The sequence below is a fragment of the Ursus arctos genome, unplaced genomic scaffold, assembly GCF_023065955.2.
Source record: "Ursus arctos isolate Adak ecotype North America unplaced genomic scaffold, UrsArc2.0 scaffold_37, whole genome shotgun sequence".
Classification (NCBI taxonomy): domain Eukaryota; kingdom Metazoa; phylum Chordata; class Mammalia; order Carnivora; family Ursidae; genus Ursus; species Ursus arctos.
The window spans coordinates 19,131,158-19,149,794 of NW_026623053.1; the positions used below are offsets into that span (position 1 = coordinate 19,131,158).

Genomic DNA, 18,637 nt, shown 5'->3' on the forward strand with positions numbered 1-18,637 from the left:
TTTTAAGTAATCTCAGTATCCAATGTGGGGCTCAAACTCACAACCCCAAGATCAACAGTAGCATGCTCCACAGACTGAGCCAGCCAGGCACCCCCAATCTATTACTATAATATATATTAAGGTAAAAAGGGGGAGGAAAAAACTGCAGTAAGAAAAACTGTTTTACATTTCTAATTTAATGAATGCTAAAAGCTTAAGATTTTTAAAAGTCATAAAAGTACATTAAATAAAATTAAGGAACTCCTACACAATAAAATTATAAAATAATTCAAATTCTTACTAAGTATTGATGCAAGTTCTTCATATTGTAGACTTTAAAAGTATACATCATTTTTTTTTAATTTTTAAAGATTTTTATTTATTTGACAGAGAGAGAGAGAGAGAGCGAGCGCACAAGCAGGGGGCGCAGCAGGCAGAGGGAGAAGCAGGCTCCCCCGCTGAGCAAGGAGCCTGATGCAGGACTCCACCCCAGGACCCTGGAATCATGACCCCAGCCAAAGGCAGATGCTTAACCAACTGAGCCACCCAGGTGCCCCTAAAAAGTATACATCATTTAATGATAAAAAGTATACACCATTTAATGAAGTAATTACAACTAACACTACACTTCTATCCAACTATTTGATCTGTGTAAAGAGATACTGATTGAACACATAATATGTGCACATATGAATATAGGTTTTCTACATCAGAATTCTATAATGAAAGCAGTCTGATTCCCAAAAACAGTTCTTAGATATGGATTTTTACCATGCAAACTGCTTAAAATTAATTTTTAAACTGTATTTTTAGAGATGATTACTCAGGGGCACCTGGGTGGCTCAGTTGTTAAGCATCTGCCTTCGACTCAGGGCATGATCCTGGAGTCCTAGGATCAAGCCCCACATCAGGCTCCTCCACTGGGAGCCTGCTTCTTCCTCTCCCTCTCCCCCTGCTTGTGTTCCCTCTCTCCCTGGCTGTCTCTCTCTCTGTCAAATAAATTAATAAAATCTTAAAAAAAAATAAAATAAATTAAAAAAAAATAAAGTGTATTATACGACCATTAGATGAGATAACAAAAGAGAAAGAAATTGAAACTAAAAGCTGGCTATTTTGGTTACTTTGTTGGAAATCCTACTAACAAAAAAAATTTCAGATTTGACTTTCAGAAGTCTCCAAATTTCTAAATCACAATTGCTGGGGTTTTTTAGACACATTGGGGCAAGGAATAACTTAGGCCTAAAAAATAGAAGACTGGTGACAGTACAGAAGGTTTAAATTTAGGGATAGATGTTAAAAGGTATATGCAAAAGGAGTGACCACAAATAGATTATACCAATGGAAACTGAACCACATGCTACTGAAACCTTAGCCCATATAATAATTTTGAAAGGAATGCTATAGGCTGCCACTCTGGGTCTCTTGTTGGTCTGCCCTTTGAATTAACTATATATTTTCTTTATAGAGTAAAGGTGACTTACATTTTCAGACACGCAAGGTCCTTTAGAATTGAGAGACACACAGGGTCCAATAGCTCCTGAAATCTTTATTTCCCTTGATGTCTGCAAAATAAGAATATAGTGAAAACTTCAGTGTACTCAAAGATAAGCTCATACACTCAACTATAAGTATATAAGAATATTCATTTTTTTCCATATTTAAAACTCAAAAGTCAATGAAAACATACTGTTATAAATAATGATTGGGCACTTCCAGATTGATATCTCCCAAATTTAAAATCTAGTCTTGACCTAACTTTAATACTCTAATTTTAGCTCCCCATAGGAGGTCTCCATTTGGAAACCTCACCCTCGATTCAAAATAATACCATACCGAGGGGCGCCTGGGTGGCTCAGTCGTTAAGAGTCTGCCTTTGGCTCAGGGCGTGATCCCGGCGTTACGGGATCGAGCCCCACATCAGGCTCTTCCGCTGGGAGCCTGCTTCTTCCTCTCCCACTCCCCCTGCTTGTGTTCCCTCTCTCGCTGGCTGTCTCTCTCTCTCAAATAAATAAATTTTAAAAAAATCTAAAAAAAATAAAAAATTAAAAAAAAAAAAACATACCAAAAATTCATACCCCCTAATCCAAAACCTTAAACACTATCTTCTGTTTTTCCTTAGAAAATCTGTTACCAAGATTGGTTTCTTTCCAAACTCTACTGACACCAAAATTTAAGCTATTATTACTTTCTATCAAAAGACTTAGAGGGCGCCTGGGTGGTTCAGTCTGTTGAGCATCTGCCTTTGGCTCAGGTCATGATCCCAGAGCCCTGGGATGGAGACCCACATTGGGCTCTCTGCTCAGCAGGAAGCCTGCTTCTCCCTCTCCCTCTGCCACTCCCCCTGCTTGTGCTCACTCTTTCCACCAAATAAATAAATAAAATCTTTAAAAAAAAAATAGAAAGCCTAATTCACTTTTCTTGAGACTCGTTATCCTGACAAACTGAATACCATGGTCAGACAAATTTTACCTGAAACACTGTTCTTCTTTAATTTACAATGGCTTCTTCTGCCTAGACATGCATCTCCAAACTACAACCAACCACATAATTAAAACTACTTCCCTTACACTGCAATAAAAACCATTCACTCTCACTGGGAAGTTTCCCCAAATATACCATGCTGATTCTCACTTCTTTACCTCTCCTCACATGGGATCCTAACTAAAATGTGTTCTCAACCAATTGAAATTCTGCCATCTTTCAAAACCACCATTAAGTCACTATAAAACCATTTATCACGAAGAATAAGTTATATACTGCATACATTCATGTTTTTTCCCTAAATCTTTATAGGACTTTTATGTTATTTCACTCTATCACAAGTGTTAATCTTATCTTTCTATCAAAACTAAGTTTCTTTTTCTTTTTTTAAGTAGGCTTCACGCCCAAGGTGGAGCTTGAACTCATGACCCTGAGATCAAGAGCAGCATGCTCTACCGACTGAGCCAACCAGGTCCCCAAGGCTAAGTTTCTTCTTAAGAAAACCTGCGCCTTATATGTCACTTGAGATCTCTATAATTTCCCTGCTTAATGCTGGACACAGAGCAAGCATTCAATAAAATAAAAAGATTAGCAAGAAATATTTAATGGAAATTCAAAATCGATATGTTTGTAATACACTTGTAACTAACACTAAGCCTTTGGTTTTTTTGTTTTGTTTAAAGATTTATTTATTTATTTTAGAGAGAGAGCAGAGAGGGGAAGGACAGAGGGAGATGGTGAGAGAGAATCTCAGACAGACTCCCCTCTGAGCCTTGAGCCCGACACAGGGCTTGATCCCACAACCTGAGCCAAAACCAAGAGTCGGATGCCCAACCAACTGTGCCACCCTGGTGACCCCAAGCCTTTGGATTTTTTAAATCCAAATTTGAAGTGAATGATAGAAGTGAGTAATATCAACAACCCACCAACCATAAAACTGTTACTGATTATCCAAATGGAATAAGAACAGGTTTCTCTTAAGTTAGAGACTAATTCCTACAATTAATAAAATCTAGCATTAACAATAGCAAATACAACACTAAAAAGATAAAGCACATTGAAGAAGAGTTAAATGAAATTTTACCTTTTTGTATCTTCTTTTCTAACAATTATTTGGAAATGCTCAAGTAAAATTTCATGTACATTTAATCATGACACATTTTTCTGGTAAAATCTCTAATTCTGGTTTTCAATATAAAACAATCACTACTTTAAAAGCATATATTGAATTTGATTAATGATATTTTAAATTAACAGTCAAGCCTACAAATTTCTCTTGATAACATACCATACATGTCAAGTTTTGGCTCTTACCTTTATTTCTAATGTACCACCAAAGCCCATTTTAAACTGTCCATGCATATCTTTGGTAAAGACTCTTTGAAAAGTCTGTTTGAATAAGGAAGTGTTGAAAGAGTCACCCATTACCATGTATCCTCTGCATGGAAAGAACAAAAAAAAATGTATGTGACACAAGTATTGGGTCCATGTACTAAAACCAGAAAAGTAAATTACCTCTCAATACTATCAACAAATTTTAAAGATATTTTCCAAAATGTGCTATATCTCCATTAATTTTTAAAACTCAAATATATGAGACTATCTTTACCCCACAAATAATCTCAATCCTGAGGGTATCTGAGTGCCCCTAATACTTGCATTTGTCCTCAGTAATTTACTAAAATTCTTTTATAAATAGATAATACAGCCACACATTACAAAATTCAAAAGGCACAAAATGGTACACAGTAGCAAATACATCTCTCCCATCCCAGTGACCTGGTTCTCCATCCTGGTGAAGATGATGACAGTTTACGGCACACATTCTCAATCTTAAAAACAAATATATACCTGTGTATGTATATATTTGCATGAACTGTCTCCGTGTATATCACATCAAACTTAACAGGTCACATCCAGTGAATGAGAACAGGAGACTGAAAGACCATTTTCACTTCAAGCACTTATGTGCTTGATTTTTTTCAGTAAGCATATGCCTATTTTAATTTTTTTTTTACGTTTTAAAAAACATTAACTGTCAAATAAAAACAATTCTGAGATACCATTTTGTTCTAACAGATCAGCAAAAATCACAGTCTGACAACATATTCTGTTGATGAGGCTGTGGAAACACAGATGGGAGTACAAAACGATGCAACCTGAATGCAGGGGAACTTGACAATATCTAACAAAATTACCTATGTGTGTTCTCTCTAATCTAGCCAACCCACTATTGGGAATGTATCCCAAAGATATTCTGGAAAACAAAAACAAAAACCAGCAGAATATATGCAGGGTATTCACTATTTCTAGAAATAAAAGATTGGAAACAATCCAGATGATCATCTACTCGAGACTAGTTGAATAAAATATGGTGCATCCACACAATGAGGGAAAATACTGATATAGACCACTTTCTAGGGTATAAGTGAAAAATGCAAAGTGGGTAAAGATGTGTAGAATTTTCTGCTGCTCTTACAAAAAGGGGATACATACACCCATACACTCACATGCATACAAATATTTACATATATTTGCTCATATTTTTAAAATATTTTAAGTAGCTTTTAAACAAAATACAATCAAAAATTAAAATATGCAAAAGATTAATACTGATATGGCATAATTAATTGATGGGAATTTTACTTCTGATACTGTGAAACTCTTATTTATTTATTATGTTATTTATTTATTTGAGAGAGAGAGTACAAGTTGGGGGAGAGGCAGATGGAGAGGAAGAAGCAGACTCCCCACTGAGCAGGGAGCCCGACATGAGGGGAATCACGAGCCAAAGGCAGACACTTAACTGACTGAGCCATGTAGGCACCCCTATGTTATATCTTTGTAAATGTTGTTTTCTCTATGTCACCAGTATACAAAAATATAGTTGAATTTTGTATGCGGACCTTGATCTAGAAGTCTAGACAACTTAACATATTAATTCTAACAGTAGTATGTAAATTCTTTCAGACTTTCTACTTTCACAAACCTGTCATCTATGATGACCTATGTGATCGCTACACCTGGTAATGCGCACTAAGGACAACTTATACCACCTCACTTATCTGTTCCCTTTTACAGCAAACCTCTCTGAGAGAGCTGTCTATGCCCTTACTACTCAGTGTGGCCCTTGGTCCAAGGATCTTATATGAAAAGCAGAATTCCAAGTCCCACCCCACGCACAGTAAACCCAGAACCTGTACTTTAACAAGATACCCAGCTGATCTGCATATGTGAAGGTTTGGAAAGTTGTAATCTATACCAGCTGTTTACAATCCCCTCTTATTTTTCTAGTTCACTCTAAGTCAACTTTCACTCCTCTTAGGAAGGTCACCAATGATCTTTGCAGTGTCAAATTGCAAAAACTTGCAATCTTCTCCATTATTATTACTATTTAAAAAAAAATTCTGACAGCTCCCACATTTTTTTTTTAAAGATTTTATTTATTTATTTGACAGAGAGAGACAGCCAGCGAGAGAGGGAACACAAGCAGGGGGAGTGGGAGAGGAAGAAGCAGGCTCCTAGCGGAGGAGCCCGACGTGCGGCTCGATCCCAGAGTACCGGAATCACACTCTGAGCCGAAGGCAGACACTTAACAACTGCGCCACCCAGGCGCCCCAGCTCCCACATTTTTATCTCTAGCCCAGACCTATCTCCTGCACTCTACATTGTAATATCCGACTGCCTACTCAACACTTCCTCATGGATGTCAAATGGCATCTTAAACCAAACATTTTCAGAACTGAACTCCCAATCTTCTCCCCAAATACTCTTCTTTCCAGTCTTACCCATTTCAATAAAGGGCAATCCTTTCAGTACACTCTCTTTGGTTCTCCCAAACCCCAAATCCAATCTATCAGCAAATCTTCTACCTTCTACCTGTACCCAAAATCCAACCTCTTCTTAGCCACCACTTGGTATTCCTGTATCCCTATACAGACTCTGCGGTAGACAAAACTGAAGTCAGATGGTCCCTTTAAAAGATTACATCAGATCATATCACGCCTCTACTGAAAACTCTCCAATGACTTCCCATCTCACTCAAAGTAAAATCTGAAGCCCTTACAATAGTCAAAAGACCCTCACAATCTGTCCTTCTCACTCACCCCACTCTAGCTATAAATCCCTTTCATGAAAAAAATCTCAACTAAGGACAGAAAACTATCCAACCTGATAGAGACATCTACAAAAACCCACAGCTAACATCGCACTTACTGGCAAAAGATGAAATGGTTTCCCCCTAAGATCAAGAACAGGCAAATCTATAGAGAAAGAGCAGATTAGTGGTCTAGGATGAGAGAGGGAGAAAGGGAGAAGAAGGAAGCAGGAAAGAGGAATGACTGCTAATGGGTACAGAGTTACTTTCGGGGGTAATGTAAAGGTTCTAAAGAAGTTTGGAGGGCCACCTGGGCGGCTTAGTCGGTCGGGTGTCTGACTTTGGCTCGGGTCGTGATCCCAGGGTCGTGGCTGGGATTAAGTCCCGAGTGGGGTTCCTTGCTCAGCAGGGAGCCTGCTTCTCCCTCTGCCTGCTGCTCCCCCTGCTTGTGGCTCTCTCTCTCTCTCTCTGCCTCCCTCTCAGAGATAAAAAAATAAATAAGATGCTTAAAAAAAAAACAAAACAAAATTTGGTGATGGTTGCTCAACCTGTGAATGAATATACCAAAAACAAAACATTAAATTGTAAGCTTTAAATGGGAAATTTTATGGTGTGTGAATTGTATCTCAAAAAGCTACTACAATAATAAAAAATGACTGCACGATATCAAGACAAGCTTTTCAAACAGAACTTGTGCCTTTATAACTGAATTTTAGAAAAAATTTAAAGTGAGCTTTACTGAAAGGAGTATCAAAAACTGTTAACAGTTGTCCTGGAGTGGCAGGATGATGACTGTTTTTCCTAAACTGTCATTATTGGTTTATATTTGTAAACAGTAATTATCAGTCTATAATTGCAAAAACTGTAAGAACTATAAATACATACCCAGTGAGGTTGGGACAGCATTTCATCTCCAAGAGACCTGTCTGATCTAATGCACACGCATAGATATCAATAACATGACCAGTAGTAGCAGCTCGATTAGCCAATGCTTCAAAATGCTACAAAAGATTTTTTTAAATCAAATCAAATCAAATCAAAGTAATGTACAAACTCAACCATCCTATAAATCATTTTTCCCATAAAGAGATCAAAATAACCTAAAAAATACTAAAAGAATAATCCATAATAACTTAAATGTGGTATGTTCTAATTTAATTTTCTATAATAAAAAATTTCTCATAAAGTGATACAATAACTTCTAGAAGCCTGATACTTTTACATTTTGAAGGATTCTTTCTAAATATACTCCTAAATGAAGCTAACCTTGGAGAAAAGGGCATACCAAACTCTTGCTAGTTTTTCCTGAGTAAATCCACATCCAGGTAAAAAAAACATCAAATATAAACACAGTAACAAAAGGTATTAGATAAACAAATAAAAAAACACTTTTTGAAGCTCTAACTATGAAAATTCCAAGCTCAAAAGGGAAATTAGGTAGCAGGAAAAAAGCATCCAGTAATAGTGACAAAAATTATGTTATTAATCACACTTTTAAAATTATTATTTATAATGACTACCAAAAAGAAAAGAGATAATACAGCACAACTAAGCTAAAACTGTGGACTCCAGAGAGTCTTTTTTTTTTTAAAAAAGGACATTAACAGCAGAACCAATTCAAGGGAGTCAATAGTCAAAAGTAAAAACATACTGCCACAAACCCAAATAAAATTTAGGTAACATGAACAGAAAACAACTCACAAGAAAATGGACTATTCATGCTATGAACAATATACCTAGCTACAAGACAGTCTCTTGGAAATGAAAAATTGGAAAATGCAAGAAATTTTTCCAAAGCAGGAAAGATATTCTTTAAAATGAATATTTTAAAAAGCACAAAGAGCTTCTCTCTAGAATAATCTTTAAAGAGATACCTATTGGTTCTATTAAGTCTTTAAATATTTAAAACCAGAAAAATCATCAAGAAAAAAAAAGACTATTTCTCCAATTCTGAATAGTACTTACAGTATCAGACTTCACAATATCAGATTTCTTACCATCAAGTATTTGTATTCTTCCTCTTCTATCAAATAAATTTTTCTACTAAAGCAAAAAGGCTTAAAAACCAGAATTACCTTAGTTCCCTTTTTAACATATTTGGCATTGTCTTTTTCAATGTCATGCCATGATCTTATAGGTGTCTTCAATTCATCTCCAACCACCATTCCAGGCCCCTGAGTGGCTGGACCACCAATGAACATCATGATACGAGCACCAGTGTTGGGAAAAGTACACTATCGGAAAAAAGTAACTTGTCAAAAGAGTTTAAAGGAAAATTCAAGGATATACATTTCTAAAAGTAAATTTTGATATATTCCTTCTAGAAAACAGGAAAGCATATATTTTCCAAGAAATAACCAAATATTTAAAATGAAATTTAAAAACAAGGTATTTGGGCGCCTGGGTGGCACAGCGGTTAAGCGTCTGCCTTCGGCTCAGGGCGTGATCCCGGCGTTATGGGATCGAGCCCCACGTCGGGCTCCTCCACTGTGAGCCTGCTTCTTCCTCTCCCACTCCCCTGCTTGTGTTCCCTCTCTCGCTGGCTGTCTCTATCTCTGTCAAATAAATAAATAAAATCTTAAAAAAAAAATAAATAAATAAATAAATAATAAAAAATAAAAACAAGGTATTTGTTTGAACACCCTTCTTTTGAAATCCTATCCTAAGTAATAGGGCCTTCCCAACTCTAAAATAATCTATAAACCTGATCCCTATAAACAAAGATGCTTCTCCTGCTTACCTAATCCTAGACTGGGAGGAGTAGAGAAAGAGTGAATTCTGTTTTGTTGTTGTTGTTTTATTTTTGATTTTTTATGTTTAAAACACAAGCACAGCTTATGTTTCTAGTTCAAGATGATGGACTAAGTACTCTAATCTACCTATCCTTCCTCCCAAGGTACCAGAGACATGAGAAAAAGTGGTATTATTTTACAAATAAATAAATAAGAGTTCTATCAGCAGACCAGAAATGTTGAGGAATCCAAACACATTGGATTACAAAAGTTATGTCAATTATATCTTTTCTGAAGCTACAAGGTAAGATGAAAAATGTGCTCTGTATTTTTTGTCCAGTAACTGACTATGCAAATTGCAAATAAAAGCATTTCTAATAGGATTATATAAATTTTTCTTACTATGGAACAAAGTAGAGTAACTATACATATAGAGAAGGAGATTTAAACTCCATAATGATATTAATAAATAACTTCAAACTTTGATGAGAAATGGGATATTTGCATGGTTTCAAAGATCCTCACCACCTAATATTTATTAATTACAAAAGAGGGGAAATAACAGTAATTCTACAGTGGAGAAACCTGCAGGCACAATCTTAGTAAGTGATCGTAGTGATTATATCACCTTGAATAGGGCAAATGAAAATCATGGGCCACCTGATAGAGTGTAATGAGAACACAGCATTATTTCTATGATATTCCTGCCAATAATGCAAGACCTGAACCTAATTGTGAGGATACATCAAAACAAACCTAATTTGAGAGAGTCTATGAAATAACTGGCCTGAATCTTCCAAAGCATCAAGTTCATGAACTGTTCCCGACTGAATGAGACTAAATAGACATACCACTAAACACGTCTCTGACTACATCTTTTCTGTAAATGAAATTATTAAAATAACCAGCAAAACTTGAATGAGGTCTGAAAATCAGGTGGTAGTAATATATCAGTGTTAATACTCTGATTTTAACAACTGTATTGTGGTTACATAGGAAAATATCCTGATTTATAGGAAATACAACTCAAGTATTCAAGGGGTTGGGAACGTATCAGCATCTTAAATAGTTCAAGAGGAAAAAAGTTGTTTACAACTTTTCTGTAAATTTGATACCATTTCACATTTTTAAAAAGCATTTTTTAAAACTCTCTTTTCTAATTATTAAGCTTAAGATATGTGCAGTGTAAAATTTTCAAATTCTACTTAAAAGCAAAATTCCCCTTATCCTACCACTGCTAATATTTGGACGAACACCCTTCCAGGCGCCTCTCTACACAAAAGGATATACTGCACGTCAAACTTTAAATATAATTATACACTTCCTGTCCTAATGACCTGATTTTTCACTCAACATTACCTTGTACATATCATTGATACACACACATACACATTTACGTTCCCAAACAAAGCTATCATCACTACCTCAAGTAGTCCCACAGCTATGGAAAGTGCCACTCCAGAGGAACGCAAAGGTCTCTTTCCTTGTGGTACAGGCCAAGGGTCTCGCTGCAGTTCTCCCAGAAGATCTGTGAGATTCATGTCTATTTTTTGTACTGGCTGCAAGAATCTGCAAAACAAAATTAAATAAAAAGTCCATTATAAATGTCCATGGGTAAGAGTTTAAGAAACAAACTGTCGGGGCGCCTGGGTGGCTCATTAAGCGTATGCCTTTGGCTCAGGGCGTGATCCCAGGGTCCTGGGATTGAGCCCCACATCGGGCTCCTCTGCTGGGAGCCTGCTTCTCCCTCTCCCTCTGCTCCTCCTCCCTGCTCACATGTTCGTTCTTTCTCTCATAAATAAAATCTTTAAAAAAGAAAAAGAAAGGGGCGGCTGGGTGGCACAGCGGTTAAGCGCCTGCCTTCGGCTCAGGGCGTGATCCCGGCGTTACGGGATCGAGCCCCACGTCAGGCTCCTCAGCTGTGAGCCTGCTTCTTCCTCTCCCGCTCCCCCTGCTTGTGTTCCTTCTTTCGCTGGCTGTCTCTATCTCTGTCAAATAAATAAATAAAATCTTTTAAAAAAAAAAAAGAAAGAAAGAAATAGAGAAAAGTAATTTGAATACATGGCAGACCAATGGTTCTCTAACTTTTGTGTACATCAGAACTGGTGGGAGGGCTTATTTTAACAGATTGCCGACTGCAGAGTTTTGTTTCAGTAGGTCTGGGGTAGGGCCCAAGAATTTGCATTTCAAACAAGTTCCCAGGTGATGCTATCTACTGGTCCAGAACCACAGTCTAAGTACAACTGCCATAAGGGAAACACTCACACCAAGTATTACTTCAGGACTGCATCTTTTATTTACCAGTCTAGTAAGTTTTAAGGCTACTAAAACAATTATAAGAAGACGCATCAACTCAATTTTAGTAATACCACCTCTGATTAGTAAGTTTAGGGGGGAAAAAAACTACCTCTAAGGCTAAGGAGCAAAATGAAAAGCTTTTCAGTCCCTATTTTTGCTTGGCTGCCTTCAACCACTAAAGTTTTTATGAACTTAAAAATAGAAGATCAGGAATATATCAAAACTAAAGTAACTCCTTAACACCGTAATGATGAGAAACCAACTATTTTGGTGACATGATTCTGCCTCAACTCTTTAGAACGTATACTAATGCAATGTATTTATATCCCTAAAAATATTTAACATAGTATCACTGCATATCTATGTTCAAGGTAAGGGGATCCTTAAAAGAGCTGCACAAATTGTAAAATTCTCTTTGCCATATTGAATTATTACCTATTGGAAGGAGGTGGCTGCTGTACCTGAGGACCACGTGTTGCTTGAGTAACGGGTACTTTAGAGAGTCCCAGCATTTCCTGTAAAGAGATTATTTCTGTGATATCCATTCAATTACTCCTACAAAGATGTATCAACTACTACTTACCATGTGCAAGGTGCTGTGCTAGGTATTAGGAACACAAAAACAAAGAACATAAAGTCTCTTTCCTCAGAAAGCAAAAGGTCCAGTTGGGGAGACTGTCAGGTAAACAATAACAATACAATGAAATAGTCACCATAAGAGAGCAAAGTACAAGATGCTAAAGAAGCAAAAGGGAGACTAGCTCAGAAATACTTTATTTCTAATTAATAGTCAAAAAGTTACTGTGTAACTTGAATGTCTGTATTTCTTAACTTATATTCATCCATCCCTTTGAGCAATTATATTTCAAATATCTGCTGTGTGCCAGCCAGGCATCTAATGGTAAAAAAGTATATACAGTCCCAGACCTTATGAAATTAAAATCTGGTGAAATAAAGAGCAGTTAATAAGATCATTAGCTAAAAAAGTATAAAATTGCAATTGTAATAAATGTTTCCCAGGAGAGATACATGGAATCATATAAAAGGGGTTATAAGGTACACATACCTCGTATGTCTATTTTTCTCAATTTTTGACTTGCTGCCTAACCAAATTGTCAGTTTTGTTTTGAATTTTAAATGTGTACAAAATTCCTCTCTAGACACATAAAAATATTATTTTACTAAAGTTTTCTTGAATTTAGAAATGCTTAGTCATGAAGTGATAGAGTAAAAGTATATAACAGAAAATCAGAAAGTCTAAATATTTGGAAAGAAAAAAATACTGAACTAATCCTACAGTATTTCCTAAACTCCTAGCAGGAAAACCAACTTTTTACTAAGAACTTACTATGTGTTAGATTCTGTGCTAAACTATATATACTATTTCTTCACAAAGCAATAATGAAGTAGATTTCCTAATCCCTACTTTGTAAGTGAAAACTGACACTAAGAAAAGCTATGTAACTTGCCAAAGGTTACTCAACTAGTAAGTGGCAAAGCAAGATATTAACCCAGGTTTTGCCACAAAGCGCTGTAAGAGTTTACACTATTCTGAGTATTCTCACATTATTTCACTTAATACTAATAATAGCTTTGTAAAATAGGTGTTTATCCTTTTTCACAGAGGATAAGAGAACAAGCGAAGAGATCAACCCAAGACTGCACAAATGGAAGAGTTAAGATTTGAATCCAGGACTCTTTGGGGGAGCAAACCCAAGCTCTTTTCGACAAAATGGATAGAGAAGGAAAATAAAAACATTTTAATGGAGAAAAAAATTTGTAGGCATTTATTGCCTGCTACAAAAAAAGGAGGTATTTTATGTATTACATATGTATTATATAATTTAAGTAAAATGTACTCTACGATCAGAGGTAACATTAAACTTTAAATAAATTTACAGCTGAAAAATAACAACAGCAAACACTTACAGGCACAAACCATTTAATTTTCATGACCACACTGTAAGGCAGATACTATTATTACCTCTCGTCTACAAATGAAAAAAACTAAGGCACAGACTAAAATTTGCCCACTTTCTCTCCTGTCTCACAGAAACAGATGATCCCCCTCTTCAAGGTACTCTGCTTCCTGTGCTCCTGAAGGAATCCCTAGCATCTTCTGAAACCTCACCTCGCTCTTGCTTTCACTCACCCTCCTTCGTCTCTTTCCCTCCTACACATAACACTGTTGCCTTCCTTACCTTCAACAAACCTCTTGAAAGGACAGACTCTGATTTTCTTCACTTCCTCATATCCTATTCATGATCTTATTCACGGTTCATTATGCTCCCCAACCAAAGCTACAAATTCCTCCACTATTTTCAACCTCAATTAACTGTAGCACCACTATCCCAAGTCTGCCAAGCTTCAAAATAGAATCATTTAAAATCATTCTCAAAATCTTCTTTTCTTTTTCATTCTGGGCTACCTGGATGCTCCAAAGTCCGACTTAATGTCTGGCTACTGTATACGAGACTTACCTATCATCTTCTAGGCTAACTATTCTTAACTGGGGGTTGTAGCAGAGTCACTTATAAAGTTTTTCAAAATGCTTACATGAACAATCTTAACCCTCTCAACAATCTCCCAATACAAGCACATATTCTAGCAAAATCTCTAGGCAAAAAAAATATATGTTGAAAAATATCCCCAGATGATCCTAATAAGCCACACAGAACTCCCCGTCTTGGAAGAAAAGCTTCAATTTGCCCCCAAAATAAAAATGTTGTCCCAGTGTATGAAAAAATATATACTCTTGGTTCATACATTAATAACTCTCAAGCCTTAAAATACTCCCCTTGCCAAACATAATAAAAGTGTTTAGGTCCTAAATGAGAGATCAAGAAACAAAACGTAATATTCTGTGGTTGCTTTCCCTCAGTCTTCAGCATGACAAATCTCTAGCAAAATACCTTCAGTCTCCCCATTAAAAGTGAGGGGTCTTCAATCTGTATAATAACAATTTAAGGCAAATGAAAGAAAACTGATACCAACACTAAATTTAAAGACTTTGTTAGTGGGGATGTACTGTATGGTGACTAACATAATATAATAAAAAATCATTATAAAAAAAAATAAAAAAAAAATAAAGACTTTGTTAGAATTTAATTAGTCATTCATCATAAAAATATTTTCTACAAACTTATACCCAGAACATTTATGGAGTGATGCCCACAGATAAGGTTCAAACTACCATTCCTGTTTACCTGCAGTTGTTTGGCAGACAGATCTTTCGTTCCTCTGAACACATAGCTTTTTGAAATGCCCTCACATCCAAGTTCATGAACCTGTACCATTCTCCCAAAAGTAATAAGTCCAACCAAAGCTGTAGGTGGTAAAAGACTTAATGACATCTGCATAGATTCTTTCAGGGCTTGTAAATCTTCATCTTCCATGCAAGTATCAACCACATAGAGGAATATCAAAGGCATCTGAGGACCACGCTTTTAAAAAATGTTGCAATAATAAGAAAATAATGTTAATGCATTAACACTCAGCACAATATACAAGAATAATTAGAAGACTAATTAAATAATTTACAGTACATTCATACAATGAACTCTTAAGTCATTTCAGAAATGAAACAAGTTATACATGCACAGAGAGCTATCTAGGACATATCAAGAGAAAAATTAAATTTAAAAACATTATTTATAGTTTCCAAAGCTTTTGATTTTAACTGTATGAGGTTTCATTTTCTAGAACAAGTATTTATTTCTCTTAAAATAAAACAGTAGTTATAAAGCTTAAAAACTAAATAAGGCAATTTTTATAAAATAATTATCTAAACCTGAATCAGACTGCAAGAGAACTGGAAACTAGGTAGGTTGGACAAATTACTTACTGGATCAAGTGAACCACATTCTGCTTTCTCTACAACATTCATAAAGCGTATTATCGCTTTAATACTTAAATATGTAAACAACTATGTACAGGCACTCAGAAAGGAAAGAAAAAAGACTTTCTCAACAAGGACCAAAGTCAGAGCAACTTTATTAATTAGACTTGGGGATATACCATCAGGTTCTAGCATCATATTGACTTACGTATTTCTGAACTAACCTTCCAACTACACAGCAACATTGAAACTGTTTGATTAAATTAAAACTGTATGTCTCAAATTTGAGTTTTAAATGCTCTCCTAAGTTGGAATGTTGGAATGTTAAAAATATTCTGAATTAAGTTACTGGAAAGGAAGACAAATGGCATATAAATCATATGGAACACCACTTAGCAAGCGTTTTATTTATTGTGCCGCAAATGGTCCAATATTTGCACAATAAAAAAAAACACCTGTCTAAAATAGAAGTACCCAGTCTTAGAAAAATTGTTTATTGATCTACTCAGTATAGCGTATCATCATCACATCACCCAATATCCTGGCCACCCATTAAATAACCACAACAGAGAAATTACCTTGTTCAAATTGACAAGGACAGTTCTCACCTCTTAAATGCTCCATCAATTCAATATGATAACCAAGAATGATGCCCTTTAAGTCATCTCAACTAAACAATTATTTTGGCATAAAGTAAATTACTAGACATTTAAAACTTTCTTAAGGATTTACTCTTATGTTCTTACCAGAACTACATATTCAATGCTAGAAAACTGAGGTAAAAGCTCAGCAGGTTGATTCAGTTCAGATATACCAGCATAAGTAGGTGGAAACTATGGAGAAAAAAACAAAAATGTTTAACAAATTATTTGCCAGAAAGAGTAATGAAATTCTAAACTGCAAATAATTTTCTGATCATTTAGTTATTAAAAAGTATTTTTCATATGAAAAATTATTTCATCTTTTTTTAAATATGCATTTTTCTACATATTTAGACCAGTACCAAAGCGTTAACATCTACATTGGGGGTTTTCTTACCTGATTCCTTTGATAACAAAAGTTGCAAGCCCAGAGTTTTGCTCGATAATCCACCTGACTGTTTTAAGAAAAGATAAAACAGAGCTCATGTTTCAGTTCAATTGTACAATGATCGTAATTTCAGCAAAACTAATTTCTTTCTAAAACATGAACAACATTCAAATTAATAAAGTGATCTTTAAAAGCCATTACTTTCAGATGTTGCCAGTATCTAATTCATACTTTTAGCATATACAAGTTCACCTAAATGAACATAACTTTTAATATGTAGCAAATATCAATAAAATTAAGATAATCCCTTTTTTCTTCAAATGATTTAGTAACTTCTACACTCAGATCTAGAAAACATTTATTTAATTCAAAAATATATTTATTGAATGCTTAATATGTACCAGCCATTATTCCAGGTACTGGTGATACAGCAGTAAACAAAGGATCAAAAGTCCCTGTTATTCGTGGAGTTTATAATCTAGAACAGAAAGACATACAATAGAAAAGGAGATGCATAAACACAGAAGATACTTTCAGATAGTGATAATAAGAGATTAAAGATAACAAAGCAGGGTGTAAGAATATGTTTGGGAGGGCTATTTTAAAAGAAAGCCTTCTTAAATAAACAACTGAAATGTGATCTAAATGAAAAGGAACCAGTCAATCCAGGCAGAGCAATCCAGGCAGAATACACAGCTGCTGCACAAGTTTCAAGGTAGGAATAAATTTGGTATGTTCAAGGATCAGAAAGAGGGTAAGGTATAATGTAGATAACAATAAGGAAAATGGATAATATAAGATGAAGGCAGAAATACACAAAGGCTAGATGATGTAGGGTTTTGATAGTCTTGACAAGCAGTTTGGATTTTTCATTCCAAGTATAATAAGACATTATTAAAGGATTTTAATAATCTGATATCCATTTGTAACACTCTAGCTTCTGGATAAAGAATAAACTGCTGAAAGACAAGAATGGAAACAGGGTGGCCATTTAGGAGGATAATTAAATTGTCCAGGAAAAAAAGTGGTATCTCTTGGAGTAGAGTGTACTAGCAGAGACTGAATATAAGAGACAGAATCAGTAATGTTCTGGAGGCAGAATCACAGTTGCTAGCTGACTGGGTGGGGAGAGGGGGTGGAAAGAGGATAAAAAGATGATTCTTGATATTCTGGTTTATGCATTAAGAAATCATAACATTTTCAAACACCATAAGACTCAGTTATGACTCTTCTAATGACACAAGATGGGTCTAATAACACATACCTAGCACCAGCACCAGGATCTAGAGATACTAGTGATAGGATCTAACAGTTCATATAGTGACAATTTTACCTTTGGTCTCTTATCAACACTACAACTAGAATATCTTTCAATTTTACAGGTCTTTGGATTTGACTACCCTAATTTGAAAAAATAACTGTAACAGAAACAAAGACATTTTATATAAATGAGCAAGAAAGAAACTATAATTTGAAATAGTATTGCCACGTAAGTTTTTTCAGTATATTTTAATTACCATAATGGATTCAAAACTGCACGGCAAGTGGTCCTACTACACAGAACAGGTTCATACTGAATAGGTGGTAAATCAGGTCTCTCCTTCAGTGGTGTGAATAGGGCTGCTACTGGAACGACCATTCTTGTAGCTTCTAGTCGACTTGATGGCCAAACATTCCAACTAAACCGGACTCCATCTCGTTCTTCGTTTTGTTGGATGAATTCCAAATATGTTGTCATCGTAGAGCCTGATGCTTACTTCTGTGACAAAATTAAAGATGTTTTAAAATCTTTTTTTTTTTTTAAGATTTTATTTATTTATTTAACAGAGAGAGAGAGCACAAGCAGGGGGAGCGGCAGGCAGAGGGAGAGGGAGAAGCAGGCTCCCTGCTCCCCCCAACGTGGGGCTCAATCCCAGGACCCCGGGATCAAGACCTGAGCCGAAGGCAGAGCTTAACCAACTAAGTCACCCTCGCGCCCCTAAAAGTCTTCTTAAGGAAAACTAAAATAAGTATGTTTTCCCCACTTTCAGCAATATTAATTCATGAGAAATCATAACCAAATAAAAGTATTTATCTCAGAAAAAAAAATTAGCAAGCAACAATAACCTCACTTTTAACAAAATAACAAATGACTCTACAGAACCCAGTGCTCATTAGGCCCACTAGGAGGTGCCCTTTTTAATT

The 18,637-nt window shown here is 35.6% G+C and overlaps 1 protein-coding gene across 7 annotated transcripts in view; it reads right to left on the reverse strand.

The window, feature by feature from the left end:
- Window positions 1–18,637, reverse strand: part of SEC23A (SEC23 homolog A, COPII coat complex component) — a 70,635-nt gene that overhangs the window by 33,085 nt on the left and 18,913 nt on the right. For all 7 annotated transcript variants that reach the window (XM_048220127.2, XM_057306348.1, XM_026513630.4 and 4 more), the window contains 10 exons: window positions 17,971–18,212; window positions 16,463–16,520; window positions 16,171–16,257; window positions 14,793–15,029; window positions 12,022–12,101; window positions 10,713–10,857; window positions 8,632–8,790; window positions 7,442–7,557; window positions 3,775–3,898; window positions 1,461–1,541 (listed from right to left, as the gene is read on the reverse strand). In XM_048220127.2, coding sequence (XP_048076084.1) covers window positions 1,461–1,541; window positions 3,775–3,898; window positions 7,442–7,557; window positions 8,632–8,790; window positions 10,713–10,857; window positions 12,022–12,101; window positions 14,793–15,029; window positions 16,171–16,257; window positions 16,463–16,520; window positions 17,971–18,191 — 1,308 coding nt within the window. In that variant the 5' untranslated portion in view covers window positions 18,192–18,212. The remainder of the gene's footprint in view (window positions 1–1,460; window positions 1,542–3,774; window positions 3,899–7,441; window positions 7,558–8,631; window positions 8,791–10,712; window positions 10,858–12,021; window positions 12,102–14,792; window positions 15,030–16,170; window positions 16,258–16,462; window positions 16,521–17,970; window positions 18,213–18,637) is intronic.